This window comes from Labrus bergylta, chromosome 10, assembly GCF_963930695.1.
Source record: "Labrus bergylta chromosome 10, fLabBer1.1, whole genome shotgun sequence".
Classification (NCBI taxonomy): domain Eukaryota; kingdom Metazoa; phylum Chordata; class Actinopteri; order Labriformes; family Labridae; genus Labrus; species Labrus bergylta.
Window position 1 is genome coordinate 9,425,004 of NC_089204.1, and position 17,670 is coordinate 9,442,673.

The 17,670-nt window shown below is 38.4% G+C and overlaps 1 protein-coding gene across 1 annotated transcript in view; it reads left to right on the forward strand.

The window, feature by feature from the left end:
- The first annotated feature begins 1,125 nt into the window (after positions 1 to 1,125).
- atp6v1ba (ATPase, H+ transporting, lysosomal, V1 subunit B, member a) overlaps positions 1,126 to 17,670 on the forward strand; it is a 31,713-nt gene continuing 15,168 nt past the window's right edge. The window contains exons 1-6 of the mRNA XM_020626652.2: positions 1,126 to 1,338; positions 12,782 to 12,837; positions 13,100 to 13,198; positions 14,717 to 14,810; positions 15,389 to 15,466; positions 16,632 to 16,771. Coding sequence (XP_020482308.1) covers positions 1,230 to 1,338; positions 12,782 to 12,837; positions 13,100 to 13,198; positions 14,717 to 14,810; positions 15,389 to 15,466; positions 16,632 to 16,771 — 576 coding nt within the window. The 5' untranslated portion in view covers positions 1,126 to 1,229. The remainder of the gene's footprint in view (positions 1,339 to 12,781; positions 12,838 to 13,099; positions 13,199 to 14,716; positions 14,811 to 15,388; positions 15,467 to 16,631; positions 16,772 to 17,670) is intronic.

Below are 17,670 nucleotides of genomic sequence, written 5' to 3' on the forward strand. Positions count from 1 at the left end.
TTCTTGGCCGAGAAAAGGCAGAAAGTGTATTTTTGGCTCATGTGACTGAAAGACACCAAATCCCAGAATGCACAGCACCGCAGGCCACTCCCACTAAGGTCCTCTAGTTAAGAATCTGAAATACTTTATTAATCCCAGAAGGAAATTCGATCGTTATCGTTTCTCCAAAATATACAATATAGCAGTAGAATTATAGTAATAAAAACATTTACAGACATATTTACTTCAACACATAAGACCAATTTCTCAACTGATTCTGAGATTTCTTCTAGAATTGATCTTGGAAATTCCTGGCAGAAAACAGACTCTATGTCTGTGTCCATAGACAAACAGTGAGAGCGCTGACACTACTAGTCTGCCCCAGCTCGAGCCGGCCCCGGCTCCTTGTCCTCATCGCGGCCGACAGGCAGGCCTTGATCTGTGATTGGTCTGTAGCTTCAGTGGTTGAAATATGAGGAACTAGCGTTGTAGTTTCACCCCGTTAACAACAACAGCTTCCAGTGACGCAAAATGACGATTTTGCGTCACTGGAAGCTCCTTTTCAGACTTAAAAATACAAAGATTTCCCATCTCAGGGGAAAATGAGGACGGGATGCACGACCAATCAAAAATACTCCCAGGTTTCTAATGATACAAAGCTTAATGCAAATGGGTGAAGTAGCCTTTTAATGTTGAATTCAGTAACTCATATTGAACGATGATTTTAAGATGAAGATTCAAGAAATATTTCAGGTGTTTTGTGCAAGTGTGAAAGCACTTGTAGAGGATTTTTAAAAAATGCAAAAAAAACAACTAAATATTAAATAATTAATTTAAAAGGCATGAACTGTGTCACTGCATTGCAAATGAGTCACAAAGCAACTGTTTGTAGAAAATAAGAAATATAAAGTAAGATGTCATAACTGGCCTATTTCTTTTCATTTAAGGTTTAGCTACCAGTATGCAGGTACTTCTTTACTCTTTGTTTGTTGTGAACTCATCTTTTTGTCTGCTTACAAACAGTATCATTGGGCAAACTTTCCATATTAAAAAAGAAAGACGAAATGACCAACTCACCTCTTGTGAGCGTGCACAAAATGCGCGCACCCAATGGGCTCCATCCCCTCTTCTTCAAACATCCGGTTCCTCAGTGTCATATGACCAGCTCTCTGCTGACACTTCTGTTCCTCTAGTTAGCACAGCACACCTTTCAACGTTAGCTTTCTCAGGTTTGCTGTCTCAATCCGACCATGGCAACATTGGTGGCAAACAGGGCGATGGATGTCAATGGAATGGCTGCAGCTGCAAGGACACACACCCAGGCTGTGACCAGAAATTACATCTCTCAACCCAGGCTGAGTATGTATCTTTAGCAGCTAGTGTAGTCAGCTGTAGTGTAGTGACGGGGTGCAAGCATATGAATCATACCTATTTCTTCCTAATAAAATGTATTGACAACATACCAGGCTTCTATAGTTAAACGTGTTGCCTTTACTAAGGACATTGGGGCTTTTATATTGTAAGTTTTCCGTCCTTGATCAGGGGATGTAAAACCACATTTGGTTGCAGGTACTGTCAGTGATTTCTAGCTTCTTGTTTTAGATTTCATCCAATCAATTCAACATTTGGCTTGTCAATGCATTCGACATGTTTTTGCTGAGAATGAGTTTTCAGCCCACAGGTTGGAGAATACGTGTATTATCCCAGTATAACACCCTGTAGTGTTACAGCAGCACCCTGAAGCTAACTAGCCAAAGAGCTAAGTGAGGCGAAAAAAATGGAAGTCACGATTCTAAACGACCTTGCTGTTTTTACACGGGCAATGACACACTGAATGGATATCACGTTTAATAGGTGTTTGTTGTCCTTTGCATGCCTCTGTGCACATTAAATAATTCCCTGTTGTGTATTTATGTCGCGAAGCTAACTAGCCGAGCTACCATGCTAGTTGTAGCTAACGGAGGCTCGTCCTGTCTGTATGTCGTCGCTAACATGTCATCAGCTAACTGTTTATATGTATGTAACGCTTAAAGCATGGCATACGTCTACAACACTTTAAGCACGTTAATTGCATTTTATGACATGATTTAAGTGTCTCTGTTTTGATGTTTGAAACTGCTGAATGTCACGAGAGTAGTGGATTAGCTGCAGACGGTCAGCTGACCCGGATGTTCGAATGAATGACGCATCGTGAAAATTTGATTTTTACGTATTCTTTTGTGACGATTAATACATCTCAGGTGCGTTTTTACAGTCTAAATAGTGAGTGTAGTGTAGTTAATACCGATAGGCTACCGTGTAGTACTAGAACGATGTGTTTTATTCGACATTGTGTTAGCTTTAGCACGTCAAAGCACAGAGCAGTGACAGATGGGATGATCTCTCATGTGACTCGATCACATGAGTGGTGCAGTGATGGATGCAGATGGTTTGTCTAGTACAGCTGTAGGTCGTTTTTTTTAAATACTTGAGTTGCTTTAAATACATAATCTGAAAGAACATAATCATTAACATGAAATGTGATATGATTTAAATTGAAAAGTCTCTTAGGTATGTCATACAAACATCATATCAATACTGGCAGTAAGATCATGGATTTATCAAAAGTTTTGTTTCTGGGGAAAGTCTTAGGGTTGGTTGTAAGACAATAATATTAATATAATATTAATATCATCCTTAACTGTTCTCAATATTAGAATATGTTTGGGACAATAAATTGACCAAAAAACTACAATTTAAAATGTAATAATAATGCAAATGTATTTGGTCAGCCAAACACTCCAAAACCTTTGTGTTACAATTCAATCAGACATAATCTCCAAATCCAGGCCAACAGATATTCCATTTGAATATAGGAAATGTGTTAATGTTGTTACATTATATAAGGTGTGTCAAATACATTTTAAAATTGGGGTTGCTAAAATAAACCTTGCAAATGTGTTGTTGTTTTTTTGCGACATAGCCACACTGTTGGATTTATTGATTTTTTTTTATTGCTACAGATTACAGTTTAACATGTTTTCACACTCATAGGCGCGTGAAGAGACACTGGAATCACAAGACGCTACGTGATATTGGGTTCACAAGAAACAAGATGAGGGAATTTTGCTCTATTTTTAAGAAAACTTTAATGACAACATAAGTACAATTGTTTTTAATTCACACAATGTAAAACACTACAGATTCATTATGAAAAAGTTTAACCATAGTGATCATCTTGTAATTAATGTTACTGCTTACATATTTTTCATTTTTAACAGCACTTCAAATTTCAGTAATAGAATATAACATCCTCAGTTTTCTTCACTCATTGCTACAATTACTATAATATTAAAACATAATTTAGAAAGTGCTTAAAAAAAACTCAGGACTACAGGCTGCATCATTTCAGTAACAGTATTTGTTATCCCACATCAGGGAAATCAAACACTTCATAGAAATATTTCTTTCAAAACCAACTTTGCTGTAATCTACAGAAATCTTTTTTGTGATCTTTTTTTCTCCTTTCACAGTTTTGAACACATCACACACACACACACAGCGTTAATCTAGTGGACCTGTGTGTGCGTCTGCGTTGGCTGCACATGCGTGTGAGTCAGACAAATCAACCAGGGAGTGTTCTGTAACACCGGGCTCTGTAACAGTTTTTCTTCGCTAAGCTGCAGTGTACAACAGGCTGTAATGTAACTGCTGTTAAGTTTCTGATTGATGATATACGCACCCACTAACTGATACCTGTGTATTAAACGGAGAAGAGAGGAGTCAGTGTTTCAATCAAAGTAACCATACACACTGAAATATCAGCGCTGTACAAGCCATCTGTGTAAAAGTCAGTGAAAGACTTAAGTAAAATAATATTGTAATAGACCGAATTGTCTTCCTATTTGAACAGCGGATTCAAACAGTTGACGTGTTCTGTTGCCACAAAAAGACTTAATAGGTGGAGGGAGCATCTCTTTCTGGCAACTTCACATTTCAACTGTCTCTGTCATGATGGCTGCTGCTTTGCGGCCATGTTCTGATAATGCAAGACAATTTTCACCTCAATGAGAACTATTGTGACGATTTACAAGATCCCATGGTACGAGATCTCGTCACACCCCTAGTATCTTGTAAATAAAAGGTGCTAATTAAGGTTCCTTTGTTATCCATCAGGCAAAGGCACATTTAATCAACCTTATCTACCGTTGTGACCACTGCGGTTAGTTGTGTTTAAGTGACAGCCTTATCTTTAATTCTTTCACCATGCTAATTGTTTTGTCGAAATAAGCAAATCAAGTTTCAACAACGGTGGTAGGTGTTTGGCTGTTTGGCACTTTGGCTCTGTGCGCCTGATGAAGAGCCTCTACTGTGACTTTCATTATGCGGTTGAATATGGCCTGAGCAATGAATCCGGCAAGGTGATGCTTTTTCCTTTGTGGAAGTGTCAGGGAAGCAAGCATGGACTAAAAGCCTCTTAGCAACCTAGAAGGAAATGACTTAATGGAGCTCGAGCCATCTGAGAGCTAAGCATAGAGGATGCAACATGTGATAAAATCCTCGTCCTAAAAACATCTAACTATCCCTGCCTCTGAAATGTTCTTATTTTGTTAGAGTAGATTTTCCATTTTCTCTTATCAAATGCATTACTAAACAGCAGTGGTCAATCGTAATGGCGAGGCAGCGAGTAAAATTATTACTTCAAATAACTGTAAAGAAACTTCTGATGTGCACTTCTGCAGGTGCTACAATCTGTCTTCGATTTTTGTGGACCTGTAAGTTGAGATTTTCTTTGTATTTATTGTCTATTAGAGAGGCTTATACTTCTTCTATTCGTGAGAGACTTTTAAAAAGACCCAAGTTTACTAGAGTAGTTTTATTCACTTTAGTACCATAGAATTTACACAATACCTTAGACAGTTTTTAAGTAGATGACCTCCCTTCTTGGTTTGAAAAGTGAAGTCAATGGGGAAGGTGCTTTAGACCTGCAATCTTTTGTAATGTGCAAAATATGCTCATCCATTATAGTTTGATTTATTCATTCATGTATCATTCTCTTTTCAAGCATTTGTCATCTGTGTCAATAGAGAGAGCTAGAGACAAGAAGACACACACACACACACAGAGTCATAAGCACAAAATTAGGAAGAGACAGATATTAAATTGGCCCCCAAGATTCCCATGTCTCAACTTATAGACTCTATGTGCAACGTAGGAAGTAACATTTTTTTCAGTATTGCCTGTTCTCATCAAACAGTCTATAAGATCACGATGTTGAGATGGTTTGTCACCACCTTATTGACTTGACAGAGCTCTAAGATGGGCCGCTATTGAAAAGCCACTCCGAGACAAAGCAGGAAAATAAACAAATAAAAAAAGATTTCTCATCAGACCAAGTCTTTTCTTTAAAAAGGCCTTTGTCTCTGTCATGTCAAATGTGACAAAAGCTATTAGCCCACGAAATGGCTTGTCTTTGTTTTAGTGGTGCATTCTGTCATTTAGTGCTATGAAAAGACATGGAGCAAGGCACCATACTTCTTTGTGAAGATTTAATTAATGGTAATAATCTAGTCAAGATAAACAAATGTCTCATCTGTCATTATGAAAGTAATTTCTATAAAATCAATGTTATTTCTGTAACAGTTCTATAATCCACATTCTAATTAGGCTTAAGCAGCTAGCTTGTCAGTAGAAAAAATAGAAACTGGCGTAGGCGTTTGCCATTCTTCTCATGAAAGAACATTCAAATGTAGGCTAAGGATTTGACACCATTTCAGTCTGTTTCTTGAACAGACACTGATCAAAGGCATACTTGCTACATACTTTGCTGACCACTCATTCATTTCATACTATTCTTCTCCTAAAATATGGTGGGTCATTTGGAGAAGTAAATGCATATTGTCTAATATGAGAAACTCCCCATGACAATGTATCAGTCAAGTCATTTCCACTAAGGGTAGTGATGACTAAATATGTGCAGTCCTAATGTTAGGCTTTGAAAGAGGCATTAGAACATATTCATCTGTCTTGTTCTTCATCCGAGATTTGTTTTGTAATGTAATACAATATCAGGGTTGTTCCCAGCCACTTTTATTTCCTAGCTGGTCAAACAGAATTTCTATTTAACCAACAAAAAGATAAAAGACAAAGATAAAAAAAAAAAAATACTCAGAAAAAGGTAAAAAATTGAACACAATGTATTTGAAATTGTCCACGGGTTAACAATGTTATTTGATTTACAGCGCTAGCATCATCTGCATCGAAATCCACATGCCACGGCTTAATGTGATTACTTAGGCATTGCTCCTGTAGATATACAATTTAAACCTAACAAACAATGTAAAACTTGATCACAATTTTCAAGATCAAAATACTGCTGCTCAAAGCGCTGCTCCAACTAGATGCTATCTGTTCATCTGGGTAGTAGAGCGTGTAAGACAGTCCATTTACCAGAGATACAACCCCGCCCAGTGGCTGGTGGATGCATTGCAGTTTTAGTTTAACATTTGACCAGCATTTAAGGCCAAAATATTAGTACTTTGCTTAATCGACTTGTATTTCTGGTGCCAACTTGCAAGGGTGATGATGTTTAACCATTAAGGTGGGGATGCTGAATTATGGAAAAAGTAATAATCATAATCATGACTCTTGTGAGCACAGCGACAAAAAGCAGCTGACACGGCTGAGCGATGAAAACACATTTAGCTGGTTTTGTATAGAAGAGCTGGTTCCAGTGCTAGAAACGCCGTCAGCTGAGAGCCTAAACCTTCTACATGCTTTTTTGTTCATGCTTTAATATTTTATCCATCAAATGTTAATAGAAGTTTTTTGACTTTTCCTTGTATGTCCTTGATATATTCTCACAGTTTGGTGTTACTGGTTGCAGTTTGGTGCTGGGGAACACGGTGTCAATTGATTAAAATATCATCTCGACACTAGATCGCAAATGTTCAGTGTAGCTTGAGGAAGCCACCTTCATGCAAAGTTTGTACTTTGCTTCAGTCAAATGCCCAAATAACGATACACATTTAGTCTCCACTACAATGAAAATAAATATTAAAAAGCGGCAAATGAATACTTGCCATGGCAAATGTCTAAGAGCCAAGGCAGTCGAGTAAACCTTTGTTTTCAGAAGCACAGTGCTATCTTTTGTAGTTCAATATAATATATTTTAAATTAATTTATAAAAGTGAATTCAAATGCATAGTAGATGTGTAAATGCAATAAAGCCTATAACTCTTACCCTGGTCAAAATGAGTAAACATAATAAAACGCAGTGTGGTGTGAGCAGGTCAACTGATTTACATGAAAATGTTAAAACTTGACAAATGATCATAGACTGCTGCTCTACCAAAGCCTGTGCATCTTGCTATTGTAAGCGAAACACTCATGTTAACAAAACTGCCTTTCAGTATAGACGGCATTATCCTCCTCTGTACGACTGCAGGCTTCAAAGCCCTGAAGAAAAAAGGTCCCACTGCTCACAAATGTTCTCCTGCTTCCAGCCTAATTTCATTTCCTCACAATCAGTGCAGTGAGTTACTGAGTTGTCTTTTAGACGGAGTACCTGGGTTAAAAGCTCAACTCATTTTGTAGCAGTGTGAAAGCCAGCAGCACGACTTATGAAACATCAAAACACACACAGGTGGGAGATTGGATGGAAAGAGGCGTGTCATCCTGTCTGAAGATAGCTGCTCTTAAGGGCTCTATGACTTGAATAGTTTTTTATTTGTTATGAAGATGTCTGTCAAAACATTTCTTTAATGAAACATCCAGCTTGGCCTTCATCCATTTTTTTCTTTTACTTCATTTTAGACACCTTTTTTTTCTAACGATAAAAGCACAGGGCACTCTCTGCCAGTTTAAAACTTAATCCTTGTGTGTTTGCTGCTTTTGCTTTGGGTATCCTAAAATGTAGTAGTTATTTGTTTTTCACTGCACAAAATACAAGATGTGGAAAATAGAACAGATTGTGCGCTCTCAAACTTTGAAAGAAATAATAGTTAGTATAGCTGTATCACTGTAGGGAAAAAGGATAAGTTCTTTCTCTTGTTTGTCCTGACCTTGGTGGGATTCTCATTTGATACCTCAGTTTCATTTAAAAGAGAATTGTTGAGATGGTAAAGAAAATCCAACATTAGCGGTTGTGAACTGGTAACTATTTACATAAAATAAATGTTTTTCCTTTTGAAAAATGTCCGCTTGCCCCCTGTTTTTTTTTTTTTAATCCATCATCAATCAGTCAAATGGTATATTATTATTATTATATATGCCTGCAGCAATATAACAGATTTGACCTTTTTAACCCATAGCATGAGTTCAGGGAAAATGGCTAGGTAATTTCCAGTTTCCTCATTTACACAGATGTTAACTCAGCTTTGTTCCTAGTTCTATTTAGCCAACGGAACAGTCCTCCCTCCCCTTACCTTTTATTCCAGAATGGTTTTGTACAGCATGCTATTCCCTGCTTTAACCGGCTGAAAAGGTGGCATGGATACTAGTGTGCTGCTGCCTTCAACCAACAACTGTCAAAGGGGAGTGACAGGAAACACAGGCTGTATAATGTGTCTGGGGATTATGAGTGATTTTACAACGTGTGTTTATTGACTCGCAGTTGCATTATGTTGGCTGTGTCTGTGTGTGTGCATCTGTGTGGGGGGTGCTGTGGGTGAGGGCTGGTTGTAGGTTTGAGGCAATTAGCATTCCCATGTCCAGTGGGGCTGTGGGAATCCCTTGAAGTAGAGGCTAAGACGTGATTGTGAGGCTGCACATCACAGCAGCGACTGCTTTGTAGCGCTCATTTATTGTCAGAACGATGATGCGCCCCAATCTCCATCCCAACTCGGAGCCCCCTCCTCCCCTTGAGTTCCTCCCTCTTTCAGCTGGGAAATTGAATTGTGTTGGAATGCTCTGTGCCTCTTTTCTCTGGCACTTGAATGGGCTCTTTAGTATTTCACACCAAGGTGTCCTTCAGGGTGCGAGGTCAGGCTACCAAAACAGCTTCTAGTGGCGGATTAGGACCAATTAACATCTTTGTACACAAAGGGCTCTGGCAGCTGAACAGGCTGCAGGGTGACCCACACTGCCGTTGCATGCCAAGCCAGGGGATTGCTGCACTTGAGCTGAAGTAGCAAAAGAGGGGTGGAGAAAGTTTTCCAAACCTAATGGGAAATGTTGCTACTTCACACCTCATGAACATATAGCCCATTGAGCCATCATTATCTTGTGAAATGAGAGAGCAAGCCACTTTTTTTAATCATCCCAGTTATACATAAGAGGGTAGTATGAACTGTCCTGTTTTCTTTTTCTTTTACATAATGATGGGCTACCATATGGGGCCAGGGTTGGGCCTTTAATCCTTTTGGAAGTCTCTTTTCAAATAATATAAACTCTTCAAACTCAGTGTCACCAAATAGCTGATCAATTTACTTTATGAATAAACCTAAAAAAAGACTTTTAGGATGTGGCAATTCGGACAATAACAGGAATTTGAAGGCCGATAAAAATGTAAAAAAGTCCAATAATCATTTATTGGACAATACTTTTTTTAATGTTTATTTAAAGAGCCTATCAATAATGTGTCAATAATGGTTAAAAAATATGCAATACAATGTTTTTCTCAAGCTGTAAAGCTGTACCAACGCTTTTGAAATTAGATTTTCAAGAACAACGCACGAGTGCAATGTTCAGAAGGTAGCTGATTCATCAGTTGTGACATATTGGTGTCTCACAGTTTTGCGCTAATGCTCAATATTGTTGAGGTGAAAATGAAGATGATGCCTCCACTTATCCATTACAATACTTTTAGATATTTTGGTCTGTTTTGCTTCATTGTTTTGGCCATAGATTAAACTGCCAATGACATTTTCAAATTTCTGTGTAATTCTCTGTTTGCATGACTCTGTAATGATGTGTTAATCAAATATAGCTTGACAGTCACAGTTAATGAGGGGACGTAATGTTACTTTACATTTCTTGAATTTTGCTCCTCTTTTTTTTTTACTGCTACCAGATATCCACAAGTAAGATGCAGACGACTTATGGATTTCTAAGTGGTTCCTGTATAATTATGTTGCCCAATTTACCCGGCATCATCATTATGATTATTATCATCACCCTTCAGTTAATAGCCATATGTATCTCTTTTAGGACATGTGGGCAATTTGTAGGCTAAGTGTAGCCGTTACATCCTTTTTATATTAACAGGGCCATCAATGACAGTCTGCCGTTTTTGAAGGGGGGGGGGGGGGGGGGGGGCTGGCTTTAAGACACATAATGTTGTGAAAATTTGATGGAATATTATGAAAGGATACATTTTATACAGGGTGTGTTTGGTGGTAAGGGGAGCTGTCTGAGGTTTGAGTATAAATTTGTCAATCTTGATAATGATGGTAATCCTTAATTCCTGGAGCAGTTTCAGGCTAAACTCTAATCTTCACTAGCAAAACAGATGAACTGCCTGATTTGTGTTTTGTGTCGGTAAGTGTATTTTGTTATATGTATTGTAACAGGGTACTTTTTACGGAATATATATTTTATATTTTGATAAAAATCACAGGGGTGGCTGTGGCTCATTTGGTAGATTCATCGTCTTTCAACTGGAAGGTCGAGGGTTTGATCCCCAGCTCCTGGAGCAACATGTCCGATGTGTCCTTGGGCAAGACTCTTAACCCCAAATTGCTCCCGCTGCTTCACCGGCGGTGTATGACTGGAATTAGTTAATTCTGACTTTACGCACCACTGCCATCAGTGTGTGAATGGGTAGGTGTGACATGCAGTGTAAAAGCGCTTTAAGTAGTTTGTTTGTATCAAAGTTTCATGATAATATTGAAGTTCTTGTATCCGACTGAACATTTTTATTCAGAAATCTGGTCAGTGGTAATGTATAATTGATCTCATGACATTCTTTAATTTAGCAACATATGTTACAAGTGTCATTGATGAGTTCATCAATGGCATAACTATTCATTACTTTTTATTTTAAACTAGCCAAGGGTGGTCAAATGCGGATTCTTGAGATTGCATGGGCCTTAGCCATATCAAAATATTGAGGTTCTAATTGAATCATGCTCACCAGTGTATTTACGGTGTGATTTTACAGACCATGCATAAGAATAGCAAAGTATATTGAGAGTCAGTTTAAGTTTAAAGAGGATGTGAATATGGACAGATTTGGACAGATTATTTGAGGGAAGCAAAGGTTGTTAAATTTGGTAGTACCCTACCCACCCGCCTTCAGCCAGCCCAGCTCAGTGCAAGGTTTTGTAGAACAAGCAGAAAAATGTGTGAGAGCTTGAATCATTCAGCTGAACCTGGGCCCTCTGGAAGGACGTGAGATAAAGGATATTTAGAGTAAAACTCTTTATTTTGGAGAGGAAAATGTTTTTTTTTGTATCTTTTGGTGCCCTTGGTTTTTATCATCACACTTGAGCCATCTTTTCTCTTGCTCTCTCAATAGTCTCTGCCCCACCGTCCCACCACAATCTCCCACTGCACCCTCAAAAAACCCACAGTTACACATACCAGGCCTGTCTGGCTAATAGAGAGTGAAATGCAGGTGTGTGTGGGGGAAATGGCTGCAATACTACAGCGCATTGACAGGTTATTTTGTTGGCCTCTGCCTAATTAGTGGCATAGGGGGTGCACCCCGCTAAGCTTTAGTGCTTTATAGTCCTACCAGTCTGCTCTAATTTCCTTGTGCCTTTGATATCAGCCACAAGATTGACGGTTCGCTCATAAAGAGGAACACCAGACGGATAGAAAACCCCATTGGAAACAATGCCGCCACCTTCAGTCCCCCAGCTTTGCATTTTACCCCCTCAATTCTGAAGATGTACAGCAGGATGGTGTGTGTGTGTGTGGGGCGGGGTTCTTGCAATCTCAACATAAATTGGCGCCATTATCGACAGGAAGGAACATACTAGATTTGTTCTATTTTCTCCAATGGTCATCTGAGGATCAGATGTCTCCCACTGAGTCAGATATATTATTCCAATAATCCAGTATGGCAGGTCTTTGTTTTACAGGCAATCTGAAAGTAGCTAAGCATTTATTAACCCTACCTTTTTGATCAGATATTTTTTGACACCAGATATTTTATGCCTAAAGACATATGACACGATCAAGTTGGTGTCTGTTACAGCCATTGAGTTTTCTGGATTTCATTCCAGATAATGCTTTGGCCTCTTGTAAACTTGTGTATTAACTTTCTGTGTACAAACAAAACCAGCTCAAACATGGTTGTTTGATATGACTTGGACAACAAGCGAAACTAGAACGCGCGTTCAACACAATGAAACTTGTTGCTGACCTTCAGAGTCTGCATTCACATGACGCTGTGTGTTCATAGAGATGACACTGCACTGCTAACACAGTCAAGTGAACAAATCTGTGTTGTTCAAGATATCCTTCATTTTGTGTTTGTTGTTAGTGTTCTTCCATATGATCTGAGCTATTACTAGCATTTTCACACAAATTGAACCCACATCTCTATCACTGACAAGTATGCATCTTAAATTACTACAAGATATGAGAAATAATCCATATCAACATCCCTCTCTCTATAAAGATGGCAACACTGAAATCCTTGGTGATTTGTGTCATACAGTCTGTGAATATTGTGCTGTGAAGATTCATCATTTGCCAAGAGCTGACCTATTCATGTGATTGAGATGAACGAGCTTTAAGCACAGATAAAGAAGCACATTTCTATTGAATTTGTCTTCAGGGACAAATGTAAATGTTCCCATTTACATATGCAGCTGTGTTATTTTCCTGTCTGAAAGATGGAAAGAATAAACCTTATCACTGTCTTCTTTTTCAGCCTACTCTACGGTGTCAGGTGTTAATGGACCCCTTGTGATCCTGGATAATGTCAAGGTGAGGCTGCCATAATGTTCCATTTTTAATTTACATCAACATAGGAGTCCTTCATACTGCATTGTTATTGATGTTTACATATTGTGAAATCAATTTTATTATGTATTAATGCGGTCTCTGCTGCGACATTTATCACTCAACAGACTATGAATGAAATGTTTTCCAATTTGAAGCACCCCTTATATCTTCAGATGTGTCCTTGTAGTAAATCTTTGACTGTAGTTTTCAGGCAGCTGTAGTGAAATATGTGTGAAATATTTAGTTCCCCAGGTACGCTGAGATTGTTCACCTGACCCTGCCAGATGGCACCAAGAGGAGCGGGCAAGTCCTGGAGGTGATTGGAAGCAAGGCAGTCGTTCAGGTGAGTTACGGAATCAACGCTGAACATATAGCACCCACTGCAGTCCCGCTGATAAACATGAGTGTTGTTTTTTCAGAAGAATTTGTATGTAATATGTTTTTCTCTTTTAAACGTTAAAGAATTATTTGTAAGAATACAACATTATATTTCATTTTAAATAACACAGACATCAGGTACTAAGTTGAAACTGTTAAATTTGATTGTCTTTGAAAAATAATTTGCCAATTTTGAATTTCGATGCCAGCAACATGTTTAAAAAACGTTGGGACAGTGGCAAAAAAGACGAGAAAAAAATGTGAAATGCCAAAAGAAAAGACCTGATGATACATCTCTGGGCATAGAGGAGAGGGACCATCCAGCTCGTTATTTGTGCAAAGTTGAAAACTTAGCACCTATGATAGTATGGGGGTGCATTAGTGCACATGGCATGAGAACCTTGCACATTTGTAAAGTCACCATGTCTATTTCAGCAAGACTAACAACACTCTGGACATATAGCATGGCTCTGTGAGAAACTAGTTCAGCTGCCTTCAGTCACCATTGGTTGTCCATTAAAAATCTTTGGAGCATTATGATAAAAAAGGACAAAGGAGACCCTGAACCATTAAACAACTGAAATCCCACATCAAGAAATAATGTTTAAACATTCCTCTTTAAAAGTAAGGTAAATTGTTCTTCCCAGTTCCCAAACACTAACTTGAGAAATGTGAAATGAAGAGATGATGCAACAGAGAGATACACATGGCCCTGTCCCAACTTTCTTGAAACATGTTTCTGGCATCAAATGAAAAATGGGCTTTCTGTGTAACTTTTCCAAAGACAATGAACTTTCTCAGTTTCAACATTTGAGATGTTTTCACTGTTTCCAATTAAATATGCGGTTTTAATGTCGGAAAATCATCACACTCTTTTTCTTATTTACATTTTTCACAACCTCTTAACTTATTGGAAATGGTTTTCTTCCTGATGGTATGGTTTGGCAGGATGTAGCTTTACACACTTTTAGAAAGGCAGGTCAAAGCTACCTTTTACGATGTGATACTGTTTCTTTGTTCGCTACTTAATTTTTGGGGTTAATCATTATCTGTTGGTCAGTCCACTTCAACCATCCAACCCTTTGGTCAATCATAATTCTGATAGTATTTCTATTTATCTATATGCAGAAATATAAAGTATGCATTCATGAGGATGGATTATAATCATTTTGTTCTGCTGACCTCTCATCTATTTGCATCATTAGGTCAAATATTCAGTTTGTCCATTCTGTACTAATGACCAAATACCTGCAGAACTGATTACATGCCTATCATCCTCTATTGTACTCTGTGTGGTAATGAGCTAACGGTTAATACCATTATGATGCATGAATATGCTAGCATTACCATAGTAAGCACGTTATCATGCATGTACGGACATCCAGGTGCCAGCTGTGAACTAGCCCTTTAGCTAACCACGGCATGGCTACATTGTCTTGAGGCTCGTATATGTTAATGGGTTATCATGTCTGTGTTTGCTCAGGTGTTTGAGGGAACTTCAGGTATCGACGCTAAGAAGACAGCCTGCGAGTTCACTGGTGATATCCTGCGTACCCCAGTGTCAGAGGACATGCTGGGTATGATCAGCCTTTAAATCACTCCTATCTCATCCAGACTTGGTGATAACACTCCACCAAATAAAGCCATAATCCTGCCATTTGTGCACAGATCTGGTCTTTATTTATAAACCAGAACAAGAAAATGTGCTTTTTAAATTGAAAGGATGCAGCCTTTCAATTTGCTTATTTCACTTCTTAAAAGCATATCAACACTGAATCAAAGCTTATTCTCTGACTGTCTCAATCAGTATGATTATCTCAGTACAGCATAAGGTAACATATATTTGGACGGCAATAGAAAGTAAAGCTGCTTTTGTTTTTGAAGTATCATTAATCATGTCCATGAATTTATAATTACTTCTACTTGTTACTTGGAGTCTCGACAAGAGCCATTAGAGCCACTCTTTGTTGTTTAGAGTCTGACTCAAAACAGAATAGATCAGATGTGGCTGGAAGTCTCATCTAATGGATTTTTTCTATCCTTGTTTCCTCGTAATTATCTTTTGAATTCCACTTCCAGATAAAAAAAATGGTTATTTATCAGATGACAGACCTGAATTCTTCTTGGCTCAATAGAGAACATCCTTCTCTTTCAGGGCGTGTGTTCAACGGCTCAGGCAAACCAATCGACCGTGGACCCAGTGTGCTGGCTGAGGACTACCTGGACATCATGGGTACAACCTTACTTATTTGTGCTCTACAATATGGTGTCAACGTTTCCAAGCCTGTGCTTCACAAGAATGCTACTTCAGAAGAGCACGTCAATAGAGATCAAACACAACCTGTCGGTTAAAGATGTGCAGTTTTACTCATTTACATTAACCTTAGCTGGTTTTTAAACAAAATGAAAATAAAAACCAAAACAATAATGTTGTCCTCCCACTTGACCAGCCTTCTATGATACTGATATCTGCTGGATGCACATCCTTGTCTGCTATATTTTTAACACTGCTAGAGATATGTCAAAATATGGTTGTTCATAGCTGTAACATAATCCTTTTGGCTGTTCGCTGTTTCTGTATTTCTGATTTGAAAATATTTCACATTGTATGGTCGGTCTGTTTAAAACAACAATGTATGAATAACTTACTGTTCACAAGAAAGCAATTTAAAGCTGTGAGTTAAATCTAATAAGTGGAGACAGATGTTACAATATGTTCTCTGGTTTTGTTTGGATCCTGATCTGGTCTTAAATGTAATACGTTCCTCTTTGGCCCACGATGTACTCTTTTACACACTTTCTTTAAATGCAGAATAGTTATAGTTATTCCATGAATCTTCCCGAGGAGGTAAAAACAGATTCTTAATGGAAAATCTTTCAGGGTCACCTCTCAGCGGTAGGCTAAACTGGTCTACCGCTAAAAAGATTAGCCTTTATATCAATGCTGTGTGTAGTGGGACAGAATAACAATATCAACAAGAGTGGAAAAGAACACACAGGAGAACAGAAAACAAAATGCAGTTTAATTACGTACAGAGAACGTAGGGGTCCCGTGCATACAGCCTATGCACCGCTCACAGGATGTAAACGTCATATCCCCCTCCCACTGGCTTGAGCTGAGTTGGAGCTGAGCTGCTGCGTTCACACACACAGCTCCTCCTAAGAATATCAGAAGCTTTTCAGGAGTTTTCTGCAAGTGTGAAAGCTCTAATAGTAACTAAGGCATTGTTCATGAAACAAGACACGCTGTGGCAAACATAGCTATTGTATTGAATAATTTATTATCTATTGCATCATCGTCCTTGAGGTTTCCTTTCCTTAATCTACCACTTGTTTGACATGAACATGGAGATGAGCCAATGTTTGTCTTGATGTTTAAACATGTTTGTGTTTTCCAGGTCAGCCCATCAATCCTCAGTGCCGTATCTACCCCGAGGAGATGATCCAGACTGGCATCTCAGCCATCGATGGCATGAACAGCATTGCCAGAGGACAGAAGATCCCCATTTTCTCTGCTGCTGGTCTTCCCCACAATGAGGTAAGACCACCAACCCAATTAATGTTATCAGAGCCATATTCAATTCTTTCATGGTATCGATTTATGACTACTGGAACAAAGCCTATTTCTGGTTCTTCTGCATTAATCACAAACCTTGTAGTTTGTATATACGTTGGTATCAAATCAAAATGTCACTTTGCCACAGGAGACAGTGACCTTCATGTATCCAATAACAGTATTTGAGACTAATCAGTACAGTTACAAAACATGTGAAAAACTGCTGAATTATTCACAAAGTAAATCAACCATCCTTGTGTATTTACTTATTTAAATCTAAATTAAATCTTATCTCATATTCAGTTTAAAATGATTTCTTAAGCAAAAAGCAAACTAGCATTAAACTCATCTACTTATTTCTGAAGCTAAGCGGTTAATGTCTTCCGAAGGACATACTTACCCTCCATGTTTGGAAGACAATGACTTATTTAAATAAGATAAAAATAAAGAATCAACCAAGAATGCCACACTCTAAATATAAAAGCTTTTGGATAATTTGGTATTTATTTCCTGGACAGTCTCACAATGGAAATGTGGAACATCAATGAGTCTGTTCACTCCTATGTGTCAGCTGTTTTCCTCAGAGTCACGGGATGCTTCGCAGTTGGACTTCTGCTTTCTTAACTGTGGTTTTCATGCCGCACACTTGAAATGAGACCCAGTAGTCCTACATGAATGTCGACAACATTCATGTAAGACAAAGGTTCAGAGGGGCCCAAACGTTGTGATTTTTTCTAATAAATTAGTGATACTAAGCAAGAGTGGTGTGCAAGAATTTTTCTTTTCAAGTGATAGTTTGTCGTTCTACGCACCTCTACTTCATGTTGGATGTGCGAACAACAAAAAATAAAGTGTCACAATCAAAATGAGACCCAATTGTC